The following is a 22,187-nucleotide window of genomic DNA, read 5'->3' as shown; positions in this document are numbered from 1 at the left end:
TAGAATCTCTTTCAGGTTTGAGTTTGACTTTTGCTGATTTCATGGATAATAATACAGACTATAACTCAAAAGAATTACATACAAATAAAAACAATGGAGTCTTGAGGTAACTTAAACATTACAAACTCATTATGACGTACTTTTTGTAGATATCAAGTGTTTAATTAAAAATCCTTAGGTGAATCAGATTGCTGGGGATCATGTCTGAATGACAGAAAGTGTGTCAATTAAGTTTATTGGGATACTTTATTTCTTAGAAAAAAACTTCTCAACATTAGCATACAAACAAACAGATAGTACAATTTGGTGGAAGTTAAAATTAATTTAGAACCAACTACTTTATGCAAGGTTTTTACTCAAATATTTCCTGCCCTCAGCTTCTTTCTATATGTGATCAGATTAGTTCATAACACTAAGTTGGAAGTGAAACAATTATTTTTAAAAATATTTTTTTAAAGTTGGTGTTCTTAACATACACAATTAACAAAAAAATCTTTCAATTTTAAAAAATTAGAAATTAGAAAAGACACAATCCCAAACAAACCAAAAATACAAACTAATAAAAGAAAAAGAGAAAAAATCTATCTTATATTTTATACTTATCAATAGCCACTGGTTTACTAATAAATGGGCTGTGTGGGCACTGGGTGCCAGTTGGCTTCCAGGTCCAATTCAAGGGATTGGTTATGACCTTTAAAGCCCTACATGGCATGGGGCCAGGCTACCTGAGGGACCGTCTCATTCCCATGACATCCACCAGTCCCACCAAGTCATGCAGAGAGGGCATGCTACAGACCCCGTCGCTAAGGGAATTCCACTTGGCGGGGTCCAGGAGGCAGGCCTTCTCTGCAGTGGTGCCCACCCTCTGGAATATTCCACCCCCAGAGGTGAGACAGGCCCCTTTGCTCCTGGTTCCCAGCCTTCCGGAAGAATTTGAAGACCTGGATCTGCCACCTTGCCTGGGATGGGAAGGGCAATAGCTCTTCTTGGAAGTGGCTGGTGCCGTAGAGCCCTCTCCACCTATCACTACTTGGATTTCATATCTATTTTTATTTTTATTTATATTTGGCTGTTTTTATTGTATTTTATATATTTATTGTTTTAATTGTTAATTTTATTGTAAACCACTCAGAGTCCCCCTTTTGGGGGAGATGGGTGGTGATAAAAAATTAATAAATTAATAAATAAAATACATAACTGTAATATAATCAGTACAAAATATTATTGTAAATCATTGCAAGATCTCTGCCATAGTAACACATATTGCTGCATCCTTTGATTAGTAGAAAATATTGCCTTTTCCAAAACAGATAGATCGCACAAATCCGACAACTGTTGCTTAACATCTGGAATAATACATTCCAATTTCTCAGTATGAACTGAAACAATAATGTCCATTCTATGAATGGAATGGAATGGAATGGAATGAAAGAGTTTCAGAAAGACGTTTGAGAAACAGACAGATCTTTGCAAGGTTCCTACTGCTGAAAGGGAAGGAAACCATTTCTGTTGTTTCCACTTCAAGATATTCAGTAAAAGCTTAACATGGACAATTTATATTAATATTTATGTAAATATACATATAAAATCAAAATTACACTAAGTAATCTTCAACATTTAAAATAGGTATGGACAATATGATGCCTTCCAGATATTTTAAACTCACAGTTCCTTGCCACTGGGCATGCTGACTAGGATCAGTGGGAGCTGGAATCCAAAAATCTGGAGAGCACAGTACAGAGTTTAAGAAAACACATTCAGTCCAACTGATGTGGCAGAAATTAATTAGAACTAAAATGGTGCTTTATTTTCATCTGTACTCAGTATTTTCAAACTGATTGTTCATCTCTCTTTTTTCTCAGTTGATCAAAAGTTTTCATGATGTGAGAAATCATCACCAAGTCTATCTCAAATTAAAAAAAACTATTAAATGAGACTCCAGGAATAGGAAATGTTACAAACTGCTTATCTTTCCGTTCATTAACAATTATGAATTAAGGTCCTGCCTAGAATGATTTTTTTGTTTCAGACAATGCCTGTTATGACAACTAATGCGCCATTTATTTATTTATTCATTTATTTATCAAGTTTCATCACTGCCCATCTCCCTCAAAAGATTTAAACAATGGCAAAAGGATATATCTAAATTTTTGTGGGAGGGGAAAAACCACGAGTTAAATAGAAGGTGTTACAGGATGCAAAGGAAAGAGGAGGACTGGGTTCACCTGATTTCAAATTGTATTTTGCAGCTTGCTGTTTGGTTTGGATGAAAGAGTGAGTGCTGCTGAGAAACAGAAGTTATAGAAGAGTTAGAAAGACATGACCTGAGATTTGGATGGCATGGGTTTCTATGGTACGAAAAAGTCAAGGTCAATGTGGGTTTTAAAAATCATTATGTTAGATGTCCCATATTGAGAATATGGAATAGATACAAATCCAGGTTGTGCCAGAAAACACCTTTGGGGCTCTAGCACAAGAAGCATTTTATAGACCAGAAATAATAGGCAAACACAAATGGCTAACTTACTGTGAGATACTAGAATTTTGTCAAAGGGAATACAAAATAAAATCAAGAGAAGAACTAGTGGCAGAAGGACATAGTTGTCAATGGTTTTCTTATTTACAGTTATTATTTATTTATTTATTTTTATTTATCATGTTTTTTATCACCGCCCAGCTCCCTCATACGGGGAAATATTTATTAGAAAGATTTAAAGTAGACAAAAGAGTTCATGGTTTTGAACATTGTAAGACTGAGTTTGAAATGGGATTATGTAGAAATGATGAATATGTAATTGCTAAAATGTATAAACTTCTACTGAAATTTGAAACAGAAGAGGAACAAGTGAAAGAATATATGATAAAGTGGGCTAAAATTTTTGGTTACAATATACAGATGAAACAATGGGAAAATATGTGGTTGAAAGGATTGAAATTTACACTATGTTATAATCTTAAAGAGAATTTTTATAAAATGATGTACCATTGATATATGTCACCAGAGAAATTGTCTAGAATGTACAAAGGCACTTCAAATTCATGTTGGAAATGTAAACAAGAAGGGACATTTTATCATGCTTGGTGAATGTGTAAAAAGGCTAGAAAATTTTGGATTCAAATACATACACTGATTCTGAGGATTTTAGAGATTAATATATAATTAAGACCAGAGGTCTTTCTTTTGGGACTGATGGACAAACAGTTGGAAAAAAGTCATGCAACTTTGTTTTTGTATAAGATAATGCAGCAAGAATATTGTGTGCACAAAGATGGAAAGATTAGGCAATACCTACAACAGAGGAATGGTTGGTGAAGATGATTGAATTCGCTGAGATGGCCAAATTGACTTTTTTGATTAGAGAAAAGATAATATCTACGTTTATTGCTGACTGAAAGCCCCTTATGGACTTCACGATTTCATTTTTTTCTATTTTCCACAAAATCATAAAATGATTTATGATTATGATCTTTGATGATTAGACAGGATAGATTATAGAAAGAAGAGACATGCTGTAACTTTAGAGAAAGAAGTAAATTTATAATTGTATTTATAACTGCTGTAAACATGATCAGAAGCCACTTTTTTGTATCTTTTTTCTCTCTTTTCTATTTTCTTTTACTTTTTTTCCTTTCTTGCACTTATAGCTTTCTCTTTGATTTTTTTTTCTTTTTTCTTTCTTACTTTATATTAGTTTGTATTAGTTTTTATCTTCCTTTTTAAAACTTTTAATAAAATTATAAAAAAAAACAATATGAATTGAGGTTGGCTGTTTTTTTTACAAATAGTTTCTATAATACTTAGAAGACTTGCACCTAGTTATAGATTATTTTGTCCTGGAGAGAAGAATAGGGAAAAAACAGTCAATATTGCTTTTGAGATAAGACAGTAAGTAGTTCTTGCATTTAACATAAGATATCTACGACTTAAGCACCATACCTTTCTTGTTTAAGAGCATATTCTAACATTTTTATTCTTCGCACTAAATCCTTCTTCAAATTCTCTTGACCTTTTCTTTCCCCTTGAAGGAAGGCAATTTGGGCCTAAAAGAAACAGAATTTCAAACAGAAAGATTAAAAGAAAATCAACCTGCCTTCTTACATCAGTTCCATGACAAAGCAGTTTTCTAAATAAAGAGCTAAATCCCTGAGGCAAAGGCTAAATCTCTGAGGCAAAGTATTGCTGAAATATATATGATTATTCAACATTCTGGTTTGTTCATTTGTAACCCGTCAAGTAACAGTACTCTGACAAAAGTCCCAATAATTCATTTGTCCATCCAACTGTAGTATACATCTACTCACTGGTAACCTCATATTCTCTAAACACAGTCACTTATCATTACATCAAGGTATATCAGGGATGGGAAATGTATGGGCCATCAAAAGTTGTTAAATTGCAATTCCAAACATCCCAATGGCATGCCGGCTGGAGCAGCTTGGAGTAGCATTTCAGCAACAAATGTGAAGGAGGCAGTGGGGTGGGCACATATTATCCATCTGTTTCTGGGAAGAGGAAAAGATTGTGAAGAGAAGATTAATACCACCGGCAATATAAACAGCAGGACTTATTATTTTAATAAAGAGGAAATGAAATCAATTTTCCTGAAGTAGCCTTTCCTTGAAGTTGCCTACTCGATGCCCCCTGCCATATCTTCCTCATACAGGAATACAGCCTCTACCTCCATCCTCTTGCTAGGGGTAACTTGCCTTCCCCTATAACTGTAAGACTCTTGCAGTAGCAGAAGAATTGCCCAGTTGGTGGTTGGGTGGGACTGTTATGTTAGGCCTTAGGGATATGATAGGGCTGCTGCTATGTCCTGATCACCCTGTCACCCAGCAGTGGCCCTCTTTGAGCTCCTGGCCCTTATGCTGGATTAGTGGTCGAGTCCTCTAGACTTTTGGAGTGGGGGGGGGTTCAATCTCCATTTTGTGGGGACAGATTCCAGATGGACTCTGGAGTTCATTGTCTCCATGGTGTCTATGACTTGTCCCAGGAGATCTGTGGTATTGGCCTTTATTTCGGAGAAGCTGTGATACGATGGTTAGATCAGTTTCTGGTTCACTCATGCTTTGTCGGCACATGACCTCTGCAGGAATGCCAGATCGCTTAGTCCAGGCACCTAATGGATCCTCAGTGTTGTAGTCTCATCTGAATCTGAGACCAAAAAGGCAAATCAGATGGCCCATCAGCCTGTACAACCAGCAGACAATCAGGTACCTGCAGCAGCTTCAAGAGACAATGAGTCAGCAGCTATCTATCAGTTATCTAAAGCAGCTTCAGGAGAGAAAAAGCCTGAACAGATAAGACCTGATTCAGATAATGAGAGGTCAGATTCTGGCAGGGCACTTAGCTCAAGAACACAGCAGAAGCTACAAAGGTCTGAACAAAGGTAATAAACATGCCTCTTCAACAGGAGAGGGCAATAATGCCCCTAATCAAGCTATGCCAGCACCTGGGGCTATATGAAAGCCGCCTTCTATTGGGAGCAATTCTCAAAATCTGGACCTGTATTCCTGTTGCTCTTGGTCTTTCCCCTGTATTTAGATTGTAAGCTTGAACTTCAGACAGTAGAATTCTCTAGCCCTTGACTCTACACTGTAAAAGACAACTCTTGTGTCTCTGGCTCTGCCTTTCTCCTGCAAGCCGATCACTACAGCTGGTGATGCCCAGCTGTCCTTTTCTACCCCAAGCTAAACCAGGGATGCTGTGGAAATCTTGGCGTGGTGCCTGGAGGCTCTAAGGGTCTGGATGAGTCACAACAAGCCCAAACTAAATCCCTACAAGATGGTACTGCTCTTTGTCAGTGATTGTGCTTGCTTGATCCTAGTTCCTACTTTATTTATTTACTATTTATTTATTTGGTAAATTTATATAGCCATCCATTTCACATACATGACTTTGAGCGGCATACAAAGTTAAAAACACATAACAACAAAATAACAAAAACATTAAAAACAATAAAAACCATTAACCCCCCTCCCCAATAATCTGCAGGAAACTGCACTCAAATTTCCATAGCAATACAGCCCCTTTGCAGGCTCCATACCCATGTTACCAGATTCCCAGGCCAGATGGCAAAACTATGTTTTCAAGCCCTTCCTGTCATGAGTAAGGATGGCGAGCAGGGGGCTCCTTTCCAGACTGTTAAGCGCATGCGTAGCACTGAGGAATTGGTGAGCCATTCCAAGAGGCACAGATTGGGACCGCCTTAACCTGCGGGGTTTATATGGCTGGGTTTTTCCCACGTTTGTTCAGTTTGTTAGGATTACTGTTATGTATTAGCAATAAAACATTAGAGAACAGTTCCCGGTCTCAGAGTGTTTCCTGGGAGTCAGGACACTTCCAGAAGGCCAGCAAGGTTGGGGCTAATCTGACCTCAGGGCGAATAATGTTCCAAAGGGTGGGTGCCACGGCAGAAAAGGCTCTCCTCCTGGGTCCTGTCAGATGACATTCCTTCGTGGATTGGACCCGCAACATGCTCTTCCTGCTCCACCTGACTGGACAGATAGATGTGATTGGGAAGAGGCAGTCCCTCAAAAAACCCCATGCCATGTGGGGTTTTATAGGTCATTACCAGCACCTTGAATTGAACCTGGAAGCAAACCTGAACCTGGAAGCAAATTGAACCTGGAAGCACGGAGCAGAGATGTAGCATGCACTGATTTAGGTGCATACATAACTGTCTGTGGCATCGCATTTTGCATGAGCTGAAGCTTCCAGATGCTCTTCAAGGACAGCCCCATGTATAGCACGTTACAGTAGTCCATGCAGGTGGTGACCAGGGTGTGAGTGACTGAGCGCAGGGCCTCCAGGTCCAGGAATGGGTGCAACTGGCACACAACCCAAAGTTGCGTAAAGGCCCTCCTAGCCACAACTGCCACCTGCTTATTGAGCAGGAGTTGTGAGTCCAGAAGGACTCCCAGATTGCACACTAGGTCTGTCTGGGGCACAGCCACTAAAGATAGTAAATTCCCAGATCCAGGTGGCCCATAGACCCAAAGCCACTCAGTGTTTCCAGGGTTGAGCTGAACCTGCTGTTCCCCATCCAAACCCCCTGTTATGAACAACCCCCACCTGGGTGTCATTGTGACATGGCACCCGCTAGAGAATGCTCAGGAAACAAACACATGAAAGCAATAGCCGGCAGACGGGCAGGAAGGGGAAGTTGTTAATTCAGCACCTTGGACCTTCAAATGAATGAAAAGAGGCACAAGACTAGAGGGGAGGGGGAAAGGACTGTATTTATACCAATACTTGTAAATCTGAAATCACTTGGATCTTTAATGTGTCATGAGTTACAGAGAGCAATAAAGAATTCCCACCGATTCCAACGTGTTTCGTGTGTGGAGTACTGATTGCAAGCCAGGACCATCACACACCCCCAGACTCCAGGCACCAAGACAAGATGTCAACAGCATCACTTACTTCACATGGGGCCAAGATATACAGATGGGTATCATCAGTACTCATCCCATGGCTACAGATGACCTCACCCAGTAGTTTCATGTAGTTGTTAAACAGCAACAAAGAAAGTACTGAACCCAATGGCCCCACAATGCAAGGGCTGAGGGCAGGACCTCTTGCTCCCGAACAACACCAAATGGAACTAGCCGCAAAGGAAGGAAAACCAACACAATACAGTGCTGCCCACCCCCAACCCTCGCAGCTGGTCCAGAAGGCTGCCGTGAGATCAAGTAGAAAAAGGTTGGAGGCACTACCCCCATTACACTCTTGCCAGGGATCATCTAAAAGAGCAACCAATGCTATTTCAGTCCCATACACAGACCTGAAACCCAACTGAAATTGGTCCAGATGATCCATTTCATTCAGGATCCTCTGTAGCTGCTGCACAGCCACCTTCTCAACACCTTCTTTTTAGGGAAAGTTGGACGGGTGGGTCGTACTCCCCTGAAGGAGCAGATCTGTGATTTAAGAGTCCTCCTGTATTCATAGTTCCTGTTAGAGCAGCAAGTGGAGGCCAAATCTGGCTGCTGTGCTAACTGTGGGCCTTTTTGGACAAAGATCTTATGGCAATTACTCATGCCCTTGTCACCTTGCATACAGACAACAGTAAACCCTAACCCCACCTCATGTGATCCCCAAGGGGAAGTATACTGAAGGTTTCCACCCTATGGGATGTGAGGGGGCCCAACAATATTCTTCAACAGTACTAGCCCCTGTTTTTGGAAACACTCTGTCTCATTAGATAAGGAACATTTCCAACTTCTTCACCTTCAAGAAGGCTTTACAAATTCTAATGTTCTACAGGGCATATAGATGCTGATGATTCAAGGGCTGCCTGGGTTAATTAGATTAGGGTTTCTGATGACTGCTTTAATGGTTTATGTACAACTGTTACCCATCTTGGCTTTCTTGAAATTGTCAGCCTACAAATAAATAAATGAATGTGTAAATGAATAAAGAGAGCCAGTCTGGTGTAGCGGTTAAGGCTCCAGGCTAGAAACCGGGAGACTATGAGTTCTAGTCCCGCCTTAGGCACAAAGCCAGCTGGGTGACCTTGGGCCAGTCACTTTCTCTCAGTCCTAGGAAGGAGGCAATGGCAAACTACTTCTGAAAAACCTTGCCAAGAAAACTGTAGGGACTTGTCCAGGCAATCTCCAAGAACTGGACATGACTGAATGAAAAATAAATAAATAAAGGAAAGTAAAGAGTGTATATACTCATTGAGTTCTGTCTTAAAATAACATCCAGATCATAGAATCATACCTTTGGGAAGGCCCATCCATTCCAAACTTCCTACTAATCCCACAAGAGATGATTGTCTAGCTCCTGTTGAAGAATCCAATGAAGTGGGGAAGGGGTGTTTTCGTTTGTTTCACTGTTGAAGTGCTCTTACTATTAGAAAATTCCTTCTAACATTCAAGTCGAATCTGCTTTTCTGTAACTTAAGCACATTATTTTTTTTATGTCCTGCATGCTGAAATGAGATAGGACAGATTTATGTGACATCCTTTCATGAACCTGAAGGGTGCTATCATAACTCTCAGTCATCTTGTCCCAAAGCTAAACATACCCAGCTCCTTCAAGCTTTATTCAGAGAGCTTAGTTTCTAGCTCTCTGATCATTCTTGTTGCCTTTCACTGAGACTGTTCCAATTTCTCTGAATCCTTCTTAGAGCTTGGTGCCCAGAACTGGATACAGTACTTGAGGTGAGGTGTAAACAAAAGAAGAAAGATTATTTGCAAGGACTCAGAAATTATATGACCGATGATGCAGCCTAGAATTGCATTTGCCTTCTTTGCAGCCACATCACATTGCTGGCTCACATTCATAGTCTGCAGTCAGCTACTACACCAATATCTTTTTTCACAAGTACTGTTACCATGGAAGTTAATCTCCCATTTTATATGTGCTTTTTGATTTTTGTTTCCAAAGGACAATTTTACACTTGTCTCTGTTAAATTTCATTCTGTTACTTTCATCCCATTTCTCCAAAATAACAAGATAGTTTCACATTCTTTTTCTGTCTAAGGTATTAGCTAACCCACCCAACTTTATACCATCTGGAAATCTGATAAACATTTGCCCTACTACATCCAATTCATACATGAAAATAATAAAAAACTGATAATGTGTAACTTGTGGCATCCCACTTGAAAGCTCTTAATTTATGAAAAACCATTTCTGATAACACTTTGAGTATAGTGTGGACCAGCTATTTATGCATCTATGGTCATGCCATCCAGCCCACACATAGGGTGCTTGCTAATCAGCATATTATAAAGTTGATGCATATTCTCAAATGCTTTGCTTGAAGCCTGGATATCAATTAAATAAGTTGCCTAATCAAAAAGTGAGATAAGAGTAGCTTGGGAGGGTTTGCTCTTGATAAATCCACACCTAATAAATTATCCTAGTAATTACCACATTGTTTTCAAAATGCTTACAAATCAATTACTATCTGCTCTAGAATCTTTCCAGGTATTAATGTCAGACTGACTGGTTTGTAGTTCATAAAAACTTCATTCTTACCCTTTCTGAAGATAGAGGCAACATTTGCTCTCCCCCAGTCATCTGACAGTTCACCAGCTCTCTAAAGTTCCGCAAAGGTAATACATAAAAATATGGCTAGACCATCTGTTAGGTCTTTTGCTATCCATAGATATCATACATCAGCTACTAGAGATATAAAATTCAGAGTAAGGAAGCACTTACTGAGTATATTCTTATTAAACTCAAGTTTCAATCCTGCCTCTTCATACAGCCTTTCACAATTTCCCAGCACAACACACAAGGGTTGCTTTTTAAGAAAACTGCACAAAGCTAGTATTTGAGAGTTCTGCCTTTCTGTATCTGCAGGGCTGCAACTAGGGTCTGTGTCACCTGGGGCAAACATGGATTCCACACTCATTTTGGCGCCCCCCCAGCACAGCGCCCGGGGCACATGCCCTGCTTGCCCCCCCCAGTTGCAACCCTGTGTATCTGTTAGCAGTTTGCCACCTTCTTTGAGCAGCTGTATGCTGATATTTTCTTTGTACTGTGAACATATCTACAGAAGCCATTTTTGTTCTCAGTCTAATGCTCTGAGCTTTTACTTTCCTGACACCAGCTCTACAGTTCCAAGTTACATGCCTGTACTTTTCCTTTGTGACCTGGCCCACTTTCCATTTCCTGTATGTGTCCTTTTATGTTTTCAAATGTTGACTAAGCTTTATGTCTAGCCATGCACATTTATTTTGCTGTCCTGCATTTTTTCCTCACTGAAATTGTTTGCAACTGTGCTTTTAGTTTCTCCTTCTTTAGGGACTCTCATCCATCTGAAGCTCCTTCTCCAATTAGCTTCTCCTGACATGGAAGAGTAATTTACCATTATTTTGATAATGACATTTAAATCTCTCACTGATTGAGAATAGAAATATAGAGCAGTATCAGCCTCCCTGGGCAATAAAATAATCTTTAAATATGCAAAAACAATTAGTGACATGGGAAAGGCCCTTCTCAATGTTGGTGCTTCACTGGAAGAATGTTCTCCTGACACTTAAGTCGCTGTTTTTCTGATGCCAGGCTAAAACTTTTTTTTCCCTTAATCTATGATTAATTTTTTAGAATTTTACTTAAGGCCATATCTTAACAACATTTAAAGCATTATTTGGTATTATATATACTGTAAGTGCTTATTTATTATTATAGGTTATCCTGTGAAATGTTTATTTGAGGAGTAGAGTATAATTCCTTGCACAGGTTATTCTCTGCTCTCCTGTATAAATAGAAAGTAATCATTGCTTGATTCAGCACAGGAACACCCTAAAGAGGAATACAGTTTTGCTCTGCTAATGAGCTTCTAGGAGTACAAGCTGGTACTAGCATTCATTCTCCAAGAAGTGAAAAAGATCAGCTGTTAAGAATCTGGAGAAGAGGGGTTAGACAAAAATTGCTATTTATTTGTGGCCAGAGTTTTAAACCAGCTAGCATTTTCAGAAGTACTTTTATCACATTTCCCACTCCTGCAGACAATGGGACAAGCAGTTTCTTTGCATCAGTACACCATCTGCCTGCTTGCACTCTTATAATACAAATATCCATAGTGGAAATGGAAAAAGGTTGGTATCATTTTTCTAACACGATGCATTTTTACAAGGATTAAAAAAACCTGGAAAAATGCTTTCTGACGCTAACTATTGTCTTTCTACATATCACATATGAATAGTGACAATGAATGATTATTCAGAAATACTACTTAAATTTCCTATAGTAATTCCGCAAAACTTGCAACTCATATCCCAACTTTTGGAAACAAACCTCCACATCTGTCAGGTACAAACTGAACAATACCATTGTTTTTATAGGAATCCACAATACTCAGGTCAGCTCCGTAACTACTTTTCATTACATTTATTTTATCATTTCAATCTACATCTTGCTTTTTTGCTCATAAGGCTTTCAAGACAGTTAACAGCAATAAACTTTTTTTTTATTGTATGGCATAGCAGTTTGGTGTTCATGCTGCTTTTTTTTTCTTGCTGGGAAATCCTTGTGAGGTCCAGCAGCCAGATGTGTAAACTATTTAACCGTGACAAGTCACGTTGCCTGGGATGCACTACGAGGAGGCTAGTCTCACAAATACTTCAAATCTCTTAAAAACAATTAATATCACACCAACTTCACTATCCTAAAAAGGTCCCACTAAAGAGGAAGGGTTAAGATTCCTTACTTGAAAATGGGAAAAGAGGGGGAGATGAATGCAACTCCTGAGAAATATAACCCACAGCATGCAATCAACATTGAAGAAGTCTCTCTTCTGTGTGCTGAACATATAGGCCTGGGAAAGTGAAAACATCTTTAAGAGGAGCCTTTCTGCTAATCTTTGGGTATGGATAAGTTTATATTAAGAAAAATCATGATTCTCTGGAGGAAAGCCTAAGGCCCTTTAATGAAATGCTTCCCATTCTTTTGGTAGAAAAAGAAATATTAACAATGGCAGAGAGAGAGAATCTAGGCAAGAAGATAACCAGCTGTTAAAAGAGTGAAGGGTATCTAAACCTTTGGTCAGAATTCCTGAATGCATGAATCGATGTTTTAATAAAAGTAAATGTAGATTCTAGTGAATAAAACCACTTTAAAATCCTTTAAAGAGTTTCTTTAAAACTCTTTAAAGAAAGAGTTGTTCCCTGCTCTAACATCCTCACAAAATATTTGCACATTAGAAAAAGAAAAGAATCTTAACTTTATATATGTACTTGTAAAGGCAAGCAATGTCTGAGTTCTCTACTAAACCAGACCTCTGTGTATCCATGTCAGGCCAAGCCCAAGAACTTCAGAGAATCAGTTCAGCCAAACTTCTGTTCTTTATTTGCTTATGCCACATAGACAGAATCTTGCCAGTCTAAAGCTACTCTACCTAACCTAAGGGGAAATAACCTGGGAAAATTCTAGGGTGGAGCTATTCTGAACCTCTTAGTTTTCCCACAATCGCTTCCTGGACTGTGTCTCCTCTTATCTTGTTCTCTTCCTTGGAATGTGCTCCCTCCTTCCTGAGAACCATTACCGAAATCCACCACATCCCAGCATGTTAGCAGCTAGTCACCTAGTGCATATTCATTTAATAGCTCTTTGCATCTAAAAAACCTAACTGAACTTTCTTCAAAATTCCCAATTCTATCAGAACAATTAACATTTCTACTTTTCTGCTTCTACTCTGTAAATTATAGAGTGATAACTTTAAAATATGGAATATCAGACATGTCAGCATTTTTAATTCCAATGCAATTATATTAATTAGCATACTTCTTGTACGCTGCAACCTGTGAAGTTGGAATAAAATGCCGAAGAATACACTTTCCACCATTATTACTTATCTATACAATCTTATGAAGGTCTTCTTAGAAGACCTGCCTTACTCCCAAGTAAATTACACAATGACATTCAAATGTATATTCAAGAATCAAATGGCACAGGCAACATATGACAAACTATCAGAACAGACAATATTCAATTATTTAACATTCAAGTATTCAAACTTCCCTAATCCATGTAACTCCAGGCAGCATATATGAGTAAACCAACACAGTGCCAATCTTCAGTCATAAAACAATTAACAATACAAAGTCAGAATAAGAACAAAAAACCGCAGAAAAGATTAGTTTACACCTGGAAAATACCCTAGATTTAAAGGCCTGCTGAAATAAAATTGTTTTGAGAACCTTCCTAAGATGGGAGCTAACTGCCCCTCTAGAGGGAGCATGTTCCATATGGCAGGAGCCACTATCAAGAAGGCCTGTCTCCTAATCTAATCTCCCTTGACTTCCCATCAGGGAAAAATATGGAACAGGCCTCTCCTGATGTTATAATGCACAGGCATAGTTCTCTCATTGAAGAAAAGGAAAGACCATCCCACAAGATTAGAGAATAACATATTGATCCAGTAACCTAAACCCTAAAAAATGGAAAAGCAATGATGCTTCCCTAAGTTTCACTAATGATCTTTGTCAGTTCCCCCTCCTCAAACACTGTGCCACTCAATTTGTGCAGGCTTACTCAAAAGCCTTTACCATGGTGTTCAATTAGGTGCATTTTAAGAAGCACAAAACCTCATGTGAGCCAATCTACTAGACAGCTCCATTTAGTTCAGCGGCCTTTTGTTCAACCTGAAAGGCAAGAGACTTCCCAGTCCCACTGCATTTTTTGCTTCTACTACCAGGGTTTTAAGAGTCTTCTAAAACTTGAAACTTCTGGTGAAGGCTACAGTGTTTACTGAAGAAAATACAAACGTAGCTACACTGAAGTATTGCAGAATAGAGGCTAAAAATCTGATCAATGCATCAGAAACCCCACATTCAAGTCCTGTTTTGGATATAAATTCCAAAGGTGGCTAAAACCAAAGGTAAGCCACTATGGACTTTACGTTTCCCCTGTAACTGTTACATAACCAATTATTGAAACTGCATCCCATTCAGCTAAAACAGGGGCCTGCTTTGGTATAGTCAAAAGGGAGATTCTGGGACCTAGCAATGCCAACTTGGTTCTCAACTATTCATTTAGTTTTATGGAACATTATTCACTACTACTAATACTTATTCACTAATTATAAGGGAAGGGCAGGCACAAATAACAATTATATAGGGAATAAAATCACCATCCATTTGACAAACATTCTAAAGCATAGTACATTTATTCTGTAGCAAGAAAAAGCAGCAATCTTTCCCATTTAACCTCTGGCAACAGAAATAATTAACCACACACTTCTACTAAAACCGAGCAACCACGGCAGATGTGGATTTAAGGCGAGCTAGAATACAGAGGCATCAACATCCGGATGTCAATACAGTACTCAACTTTCGCAGCTAATGTCCCTCCACCGCACAGGAGGGGGTGGCTTTATTTCCTTGCAGGACAGAGGCTGCCAACAACCACCCTTCTCCGAAGTTCCGCACGCGAGGAAAGGCTGGCGAGGCGAAGGAAGGGCGCCCTACGAGCACCCGGGGTTCCCCAAAAGCCCCGAAATGGCACGGAGTCAATCGCTCCCCCGCCGTTCCGAAGCTCAGCGTCCAGCTGTCGAGAAGGCACCGCGGGGGCGGAGAACGAAGCCTTCTTGACAGATCTGGGTAGGGAAGGAGAAGAGCTCGACAGGTTGGAAGAAGGCGGCCGCCCCTGGGCGAGCAAACCTGCCCGGGAGAGGAAAGGAAAGGCAACGGGGGAACCTCACCTGCAGCTCCGCCCGCTCTGCCTCCCACTCGGCTCTCTCGGCCTCGAAGCGGCCCCACTCGTGCTGCAGGAAATGCAGGATGCCGGGGACGCTGTACTGAGCCCGCCCTGCAGAGGCCGGGGCCGGCCCTGCCGAAGCCCCGCCAGCGGCAGCCGCCGCGGCAGCCGCGGCAGCCGCCGCTTCTCCCGATTCCAGCCCCGGCCCGGCCCCGCCCGGAGGTGGCGGCAGCAACAGCGCGTTGTTGTTGTTGTTGTTGAAGAAGACGCCGGGCCCCGCTTGCTCGTCCATGGCCGGAGCCGTCGTCGCGGCGGGAGAGACCTTCTGCTCCTCCTCCGCACCTCGCCCGAACGGCCGCTACAGTCGCTGCCGACGTCCGCGGTCCACCAGACCCGCTCCCCCGTCCACCTCGCTCAGTGGAAGCAGTAACAAACTGGGCGCGTCCCCTCCGCCGTCAGCGGCTGACAACCGCCCCCGCCGCCGGCTACCGGGCCTCACTAGGGTCAATTCCAAAACGCATTCAGTGCGGCCGAACCCGAGGCATCTTGGGGTATGTAGTTCCTGAATCAGTTTCCTCAGTCTGACGTCGGGAAAGGGGTGGAGTGGCAGTGAACGTCTAAAAAAGATAATGTGCTCGTAGGTTACATAAATCTCAATTTCGATTTGCAAATAGAAAGAACTGGTTTTTTTGTTTTGTTTTTAAGTGGAGAAAAGAAATTATGCTGTGAAAGCGGCTAAAACTTATGAATTTGTGGGTGAGTCGATGGGTGTAAAGTGATTTATATTGGTGCCGACAATCGCAACTGGTCACACAAGCTAATGGGATCGAAGCTAGCAGTGACCAATGAAGAAAGAAATCTTGGGGTAATAATAAACAGTTCAGTGAAGGTGTCGACAGTGTGTGTCCACTATAAAAAAGGTCAACTGCATGTTAGAGTTAGTAGAAATGGTATCGAAGATAAAGAAGCCAATATTATAATGGCCTTATATAAATCAAGGATGTCACTGCACCTCTAGAGGATATAGTAGAGCTAGAGAAGGTTCAGAGGAGGGAAACTAAGATGACCAAGGGGCTGGAGGAGTTTGCGGCATTTGGATAAAATGGACAAGGAGAAGTGGTTTTCCTCTTCCCAAAAAACTGAAACCAGAGGTCAACCCAGTAAAATTGAATCCTGGAAAAATCAGGGCAGACAACAGGAAATACTTTTTTATACGATGCATAATCAGACATTGGAATTCACTACCACAAGATGTCTCTGGTCTCACTTGATTTGGAATTACTGCAGGTAGGTCAGTGATCTTGGGTGCTGTCTGGCATAGTCCGCTGTTGTAGGTTAGGGGTTTTATTTGGGTCGCAGATTGCCGGCACAAGTTCTGTACCGGTTCTCTACTGAGCAGCCTGAGTTACTTTTGAAGCTGAGGAGCTGATCACCCCATTAGTCAAGTGGCCAGTTAAGACACCAGTAATGGAATCTTTCCAAGACAACTCCTCAACATCTCTTGTGATGCTTGTACAAGGTTTGTCTGGATGACTTTCCTCCTATTCTCCTTCTGCTCTGTTAGAGTAGCATGTGAAAAGCCTCTAGCCAAGTGAGCAGATAATCAACCAAACCAACTTTGCACATGAACAGGTACACGCATTGCTCTGTCCCCATGAAGCACAGTAATAGCCTCATTACTGTGCCACAGTACCTTTTTTAGCAGGTAAGAAGCAGGAACCATGCGCAGACATGGGTGAGAAGTGGAAAGCGAGGGACAGAGGTGGGCAAAGTGAACGTGCTCTGCCTCAGTGCCCTGTGTGTCAGGCCTTCGAGGTAGGCAAGATCAGAAACGGGTTGTTAGGACTCTTGGAATGTATTTTAAATGCGGTTAAGGGATTGTAACAAAATATTGAAAGCCTGTCACAGCCTCTTCCTACTTCAAGGAACCTAACACAAGGCAGACTTGTTTTGAGTTTCTTTTTCATACTTTCTACTTCTCCAGGATTGAAATAAGTTCTCTAAAAGCTTGGCATTCCCCTCCCACTTCTCTGAGTCAACCCAACATTCCATCACACTGTGGTTGTATCAAAATGAGGCCCGTCCATCTCAACCGTCAACCTTAAAAGAAGTGGCTGCTCTGCAAGTTGCCATTCCCTCTTCCAGCACCTGCTACCTCACTTTGTCTGATGAGAGCCAGTATTTTAATATTTGCTATTTTGTACAAATAAATCATGGTTACATCAGTCTGACAATAATCATCCTTCTCAATACAGTATAAATCTCTGTGACAACTTTGCTGAAAATCATGGCTAGTCTGTTCTTTGCTGATTCCTTTAAGAGGTATCTTGGAGACTTTAGTTTATGCCTTTAGTATAAGCAAAGTTTTAGGTTTTTCCCTGACTGGATCAGCAGTTAGGCCCCCGTCAAATTGTGTTTTAGCCCACCATTGTAGAACAACTCTATGCAATTATAATGATGCTTTTATTTCTCTTATTGTTCTGTTTCCTGTTATTTTTTTCTTCTCCATCAGTCATAAATCACAAATCAATGAAGTGATAGCAAAGACCTAATAGTAGCCCATGTTATTTAAGCATGATGTTAAATAAACAATTTAGTCGTGCTTTATTCATGCCAAACAGTATCTACATGCAGATTATCACAAGATGGGTTTAGTAGCTGCATTTCAAAGTTGTTTTTTATATGACCGCTTATTCTTAATGTATTACCTGAGGCAAGCATGATGTTTTGTGGATTGAAGGCTTCACTTGGGCTTTGAATGGTAGGTCACCTTAGCTGGGGCCCAGATATTTTAATTAAATTAAATGGAGTTAAGGTGACTATTCCTATGTATTTAATCACTTTCAAACTGTCACATTAAAATGACAATTTTGGTGGCAAATCTTTGAGCAGTGCCAAATGATGAGAACCACAAGGGCAGAAGGCAGTCCTCTAATTACTGATGAAGAGATGATATAGACAGATCAAAACCACAAGGAACTCTGATCACTGTTGGTTCCAGTATTGAAAGAGAAGTTTCTTTTTTTATAAGGACACATAAGTCAGAATCATATATAAAAGAAAATCGGAAATTGATCAAGCAAAAATGAAGCATATTGAACTGTATATTTTTGGAATAAGTAAACTTAGTGGCATGGGTTACTTTTAAACAGATGATTACATCATGTATTTGAGTTCATATGACCATACAAAAGAATGAAGTAGCAATGATATTCAAAAAAAGACATAGCTAACTATGTAGTGACAGGCTGATAACTATTAGAATTAGGGGATATCCAATTAAAAACAATGTTATACAATTGTAAATACACTCTACAGATGCAATGGTGGAAAATATTCAGGAATTTTATGGTAAATTGCATGATATGTTATATACAATATTTAGAAAGAATATACTATTAATTAAACAATCCTATATAGATGCCCATCTACCAGAAGGTATTGGTAACAACTATTAAAAATTCTAATTTGAAAAAAAAATTGAGGACCCAATAAAACTTGAATCCATCAACCATTCTGGCTCCATCAACACCCCAGTCACAATGCCTGGAAGAAAAGTCAGGTCTTCACAACTTTCCTGAAGGCCAACAAGGTCAGGGCTATCTGTATCTCAGGGGAGGAGGCTGCTCCATAAGGCAGGCATGACAGAGAAGTTATGCTTCTGAAGCCCCATCAGTCATCTTTGTTTCACTGAGGGGACTTGGAGCATGACTACCCTGGCAGATCTAGTGGGATGGGCAGAAACCTCCAGGGTCCCACAGGTAACCTGGCCTCATGCCATGTAGGGCTTTAAAGGTGATGACCAGCACCTTGGATTGCACCTGGAAGCCTACTGGGAGCCAGTGAAGCTCATGCAGCAGTGGTGTTATGTAGGTGTACTGCAATGTGCCTACTACTGCTGTGCCACCGCATTCTAGACTAGCTGCAACTTCCAAATGCTCTTCAAGGGCAGCTCCATGTAAAGTCCATTACAATAGCCCAATTGGGAGGTCACTAAGGCATGAGTGACCATGAGGAGTGCCTCCCACTCTAGAAAAAGACACAACTGGAGCACAAGATGTATTTGTGCAACAGCTCTCCTAGCCACAATTGCTACCTGCTCTTGAACAGGACCTGTCAGTCTATGAGAATGCATGGATTGGACACCAACTTTTACTGGAGGAGTATAAATCCAACCAGAGTTACAGATGGCAAACCACTAGATATGGAGGTGCCTATAACCCACAGCCACTTAGTCTTGTCAGGGTTGAGCCAAAGCTGATTCTTCCCGATCCAGGCCTGTAGACCCTCCAAGCACTGGGAAAGCATTCCACAGCATCATTTGGACAGCCTTGGGCAGAAATGTACAACTGAGTATCATCAGCACACTGATAATACTTGAGCCCATGCTGATGGATAACATCACCTAGCCATTTCATGTAGATGTTAAATAGGAGTGGGCAGAGAATCGAGCTTTAAAGCACTCACAAAGCAGAGGCCTAGGGCCTAGACTTAAACCTCTCACCCCCTACCAACACTGATGGGAATCAGCCTTGGAGGAAGGAGAATTACTGAAGAACCATGCCTCCAACTCCCAGTTTCCTTAGCTGACCTGGAAGGATACATTAAATAGGTCAGGAATGCAAACATTGGAGAAGTGGAAAGACCTGGAATGACAGGAATATTTAGACTGGGTAAAAGCAATAATCCAGGAAATAAATTAATAGAATTTTGCAAAGAGATTTTTATTTTATTGCCAAAACACACTTCATGAACATAAGCAGATTCTACCCTTAGAAATCATGAGACAAACACTATTGGACCTACTGACTATACAGCTGTTTCTAGATCACATTTTCTGGTACAGGGGCTTAGTTAATCATTGATCTCAGATTGTGGCTCTCAATTTAAATCTGGGTTCTAGAAACCCTTTTAGCTACTGGACATCACCCAGAACTAAATGGGCAGAAAAGAAAACTGTGATATTAGAACAATATTTGTATTGCTATCTATCCTATTAACAGAACAATTGCCCTGGCTCGTTGCTATTTGAAGAATTTGAATATAGCATTCTGTATGTTTTTATTGGCATGTCTCACTTCCAAGCAAATTATGGCTATCACCTGTGCTGTTTGTACTGCAAGACTCCTGCCTCTGTGGTTTCTCAAGCCTTTGATTTTCTGCAAGAGAAACAAGTGGCACAGCTGATCCTAACAGAGCAGTTGGATTTGGCTAAGGTTGTATAAATGGGCAGCTGATGTTCACAGGCAGAACAGTGCCAGAATTGCTATGGGGCATTTGGTGTGGCTTTCTATTAAGTTTCTACCTTCCTCCTGTCCAAGAAACTGGCCTCAGTATTTATTGGCTCCTTCCCTGTGACAGCTCAAATTAGCCCTGTAGCCTTTTATTGCTGTTTTACAGTAATCTTTATGAGGGAGGGGCCTCCCTGTCTCTTGTATTCTGCAACTTCCCCCATTCCCCCCTATCATGCCTGCCTTACAAGCTGCTTTTTTAGACTCATGATGAATGGTGGAGAGTACATTCCCGCCTTTTGAGGTTCTTCCATTTCTGTCAGCCTTCAGGTAGATCAGACTAAGAATCCAATGTCATGCAGACTTTTATTATAAAGCTATAGTAACAAAATTGTGCAAGTCTGAATGCTCTTCCCCATCCCTCCTTTTATCTTTGTGAGAACTAGGGAGGGGCTTGTCTGAGGTGTTTACTCAGGTTACATTCCTGCCCAGGATTCAAGCCTCTTTTATCTGACCATTGACTTGGTAGCAGCTCTTCCTCCTGTCCCTTAAGACCATTCTCTCTTCCCTCTGAAATGTCATACTTGTCAGTCAACCTTAAGGACAGGCCAAGTCCATCTTCATGGACTGGGGAGGGGGTGTCATTGCTGTCAGTCCATTCCATGGTGAGGAGGAGAACAAATCTGAAGAGGGAGGTAATGTGATAGTGTGCCTACCAGGCCTCAGGAACACAGGGGGCAGCAAGAAGTTAAGGGAGGAAACAGGGCTGTTACAGAAGAGATTCTTTAGTCTGGGGGGTGGGGGAATGTCAAAAAGAAACTCAGAGTAATTCCGCCTTAATTATACTAGGTATAAGTTGTGCAGGAGGATTACTCTGATAGGCTTTCAAGATCCTGTTACATTTCCCTACTAGCAATAAAGATTTTTCCAGAAATCCAAATGATCTGTGTTTCCTGACCTTGCCAGCCTTGCAGGGCTTGACAGGAAATTCTTCAAAACTGAGTGCCATTATGGGCTTAGCTAGTTAGAAGCTGATGTGGCTACTCCCTGCCATGTCCTCTAACAGCTGGGCATATTTGTCGGGCTGCGTACATCCAGTTTTCTAGGAATGCTTATGTGGCCTCGCTACATTCTGGAAAATGATGCTGCAGCATCTGCCATGGCTTTGCAGCATAAAATATCCTATTTATTTTAATTAGAAGAATCTAAAAAAATAAAAAGTGGAACACAGAGCTTGGCAGGCAGCAAAGGAGTTAACCACAACAATCAGTTTGCCTATCTTCAGCAAGTAATAACCCTCGTATTGCAATTTTGATTAGTGAGAAAAGATAAATGAAGAGAAAAATGTGTCCATTTTGAAAATTTGAAAAAACAGGACTAATGGTTTTAACAGTTTTTTCCTTTGGGTTGCCTACTATACATTTTTTCTATGATGCAAATCAAATGAAACCCCGTACATTGATCTCTTCTGTGGTACAATTGGGTCATTCCAGCTTCATATACTGTTGTAACAAACTTGCTACTGTTATGAGTTTGGGTGATGGAAATTGGGATCAGAAGCTTCTAAATCTAATTGAACAATATCCTGATATGCATTGTGCATATTGAAGCTCAATCAGTGTAACCTCAACTGACCTTTTTCACCAATACAGACACACTTTAAAATTCTACAGTTGTAGGAACTGACCTGCAGTGCTCACAGGAAAGGAAAATAAAGGTTTTGGAATGGCCTTCTCAACTGCTAGACTTAAATATAATTGAAAATCTGGGAAGATTTGAAATGTGTAGGACATGCA

General features: G+C 40.7%; 1 protein-coding gene across 3 annotated transcripts in view; it reads right to left on the bottom strand.

Annotated features, from left to right (window-relative positions):
• STRN (striatin) overlaps positions 1 to 15,612 on the bottom strand; it is a 46,779-nt gene extending 31,167 nt beyond the window's left edge. For 2 of the 3 annotated variants that reach the window (XM_063305738.1, XM_063305747.1), the window contains exons 1-2: positions 15,165 to 15,612; positions 3,938 to 4,041 (exon numbers count right to left, since the gene is read on the bottom strand). In XM_063305738.1, the coding sequence (XP_063161808.1) occupies positions 3,938 to 4,041; positions 15,165 to 15,452 (392 nt within the window). In that variant the 5' untranslated portion in view covers positions 15,453 to 15,612. The remainder of the gene's footprint in view (positions 1 to 3,937; positions 4,042 to 15,164) is intronic. The other variant, XM_063305755.1, reaches the window with a different exon arrangement.
• Positions 15,613 to 22,187: the final 6,575 nt, after the last annotated feature.

This window comes from Candoia aspera, chromosome 1 (genome assembly GCF_035149785.1).
Source record: "Candoia aspera isolate rCanAsp1 chromosome 1, rCanAsp1.hap2, whole genome shotgun sequence".
NCBI classification, from domain to species: domain Eukaryota; kingdom Metazoa; phylum Chordata; class Lepidosauria; order Squamata; family Boidae; genus Candoia; species Candoia aspera.
Note: the sequence above shows the minus strand (reverse complement) of the source record. Positions and strands in the feature narration are given on the sequence as shown.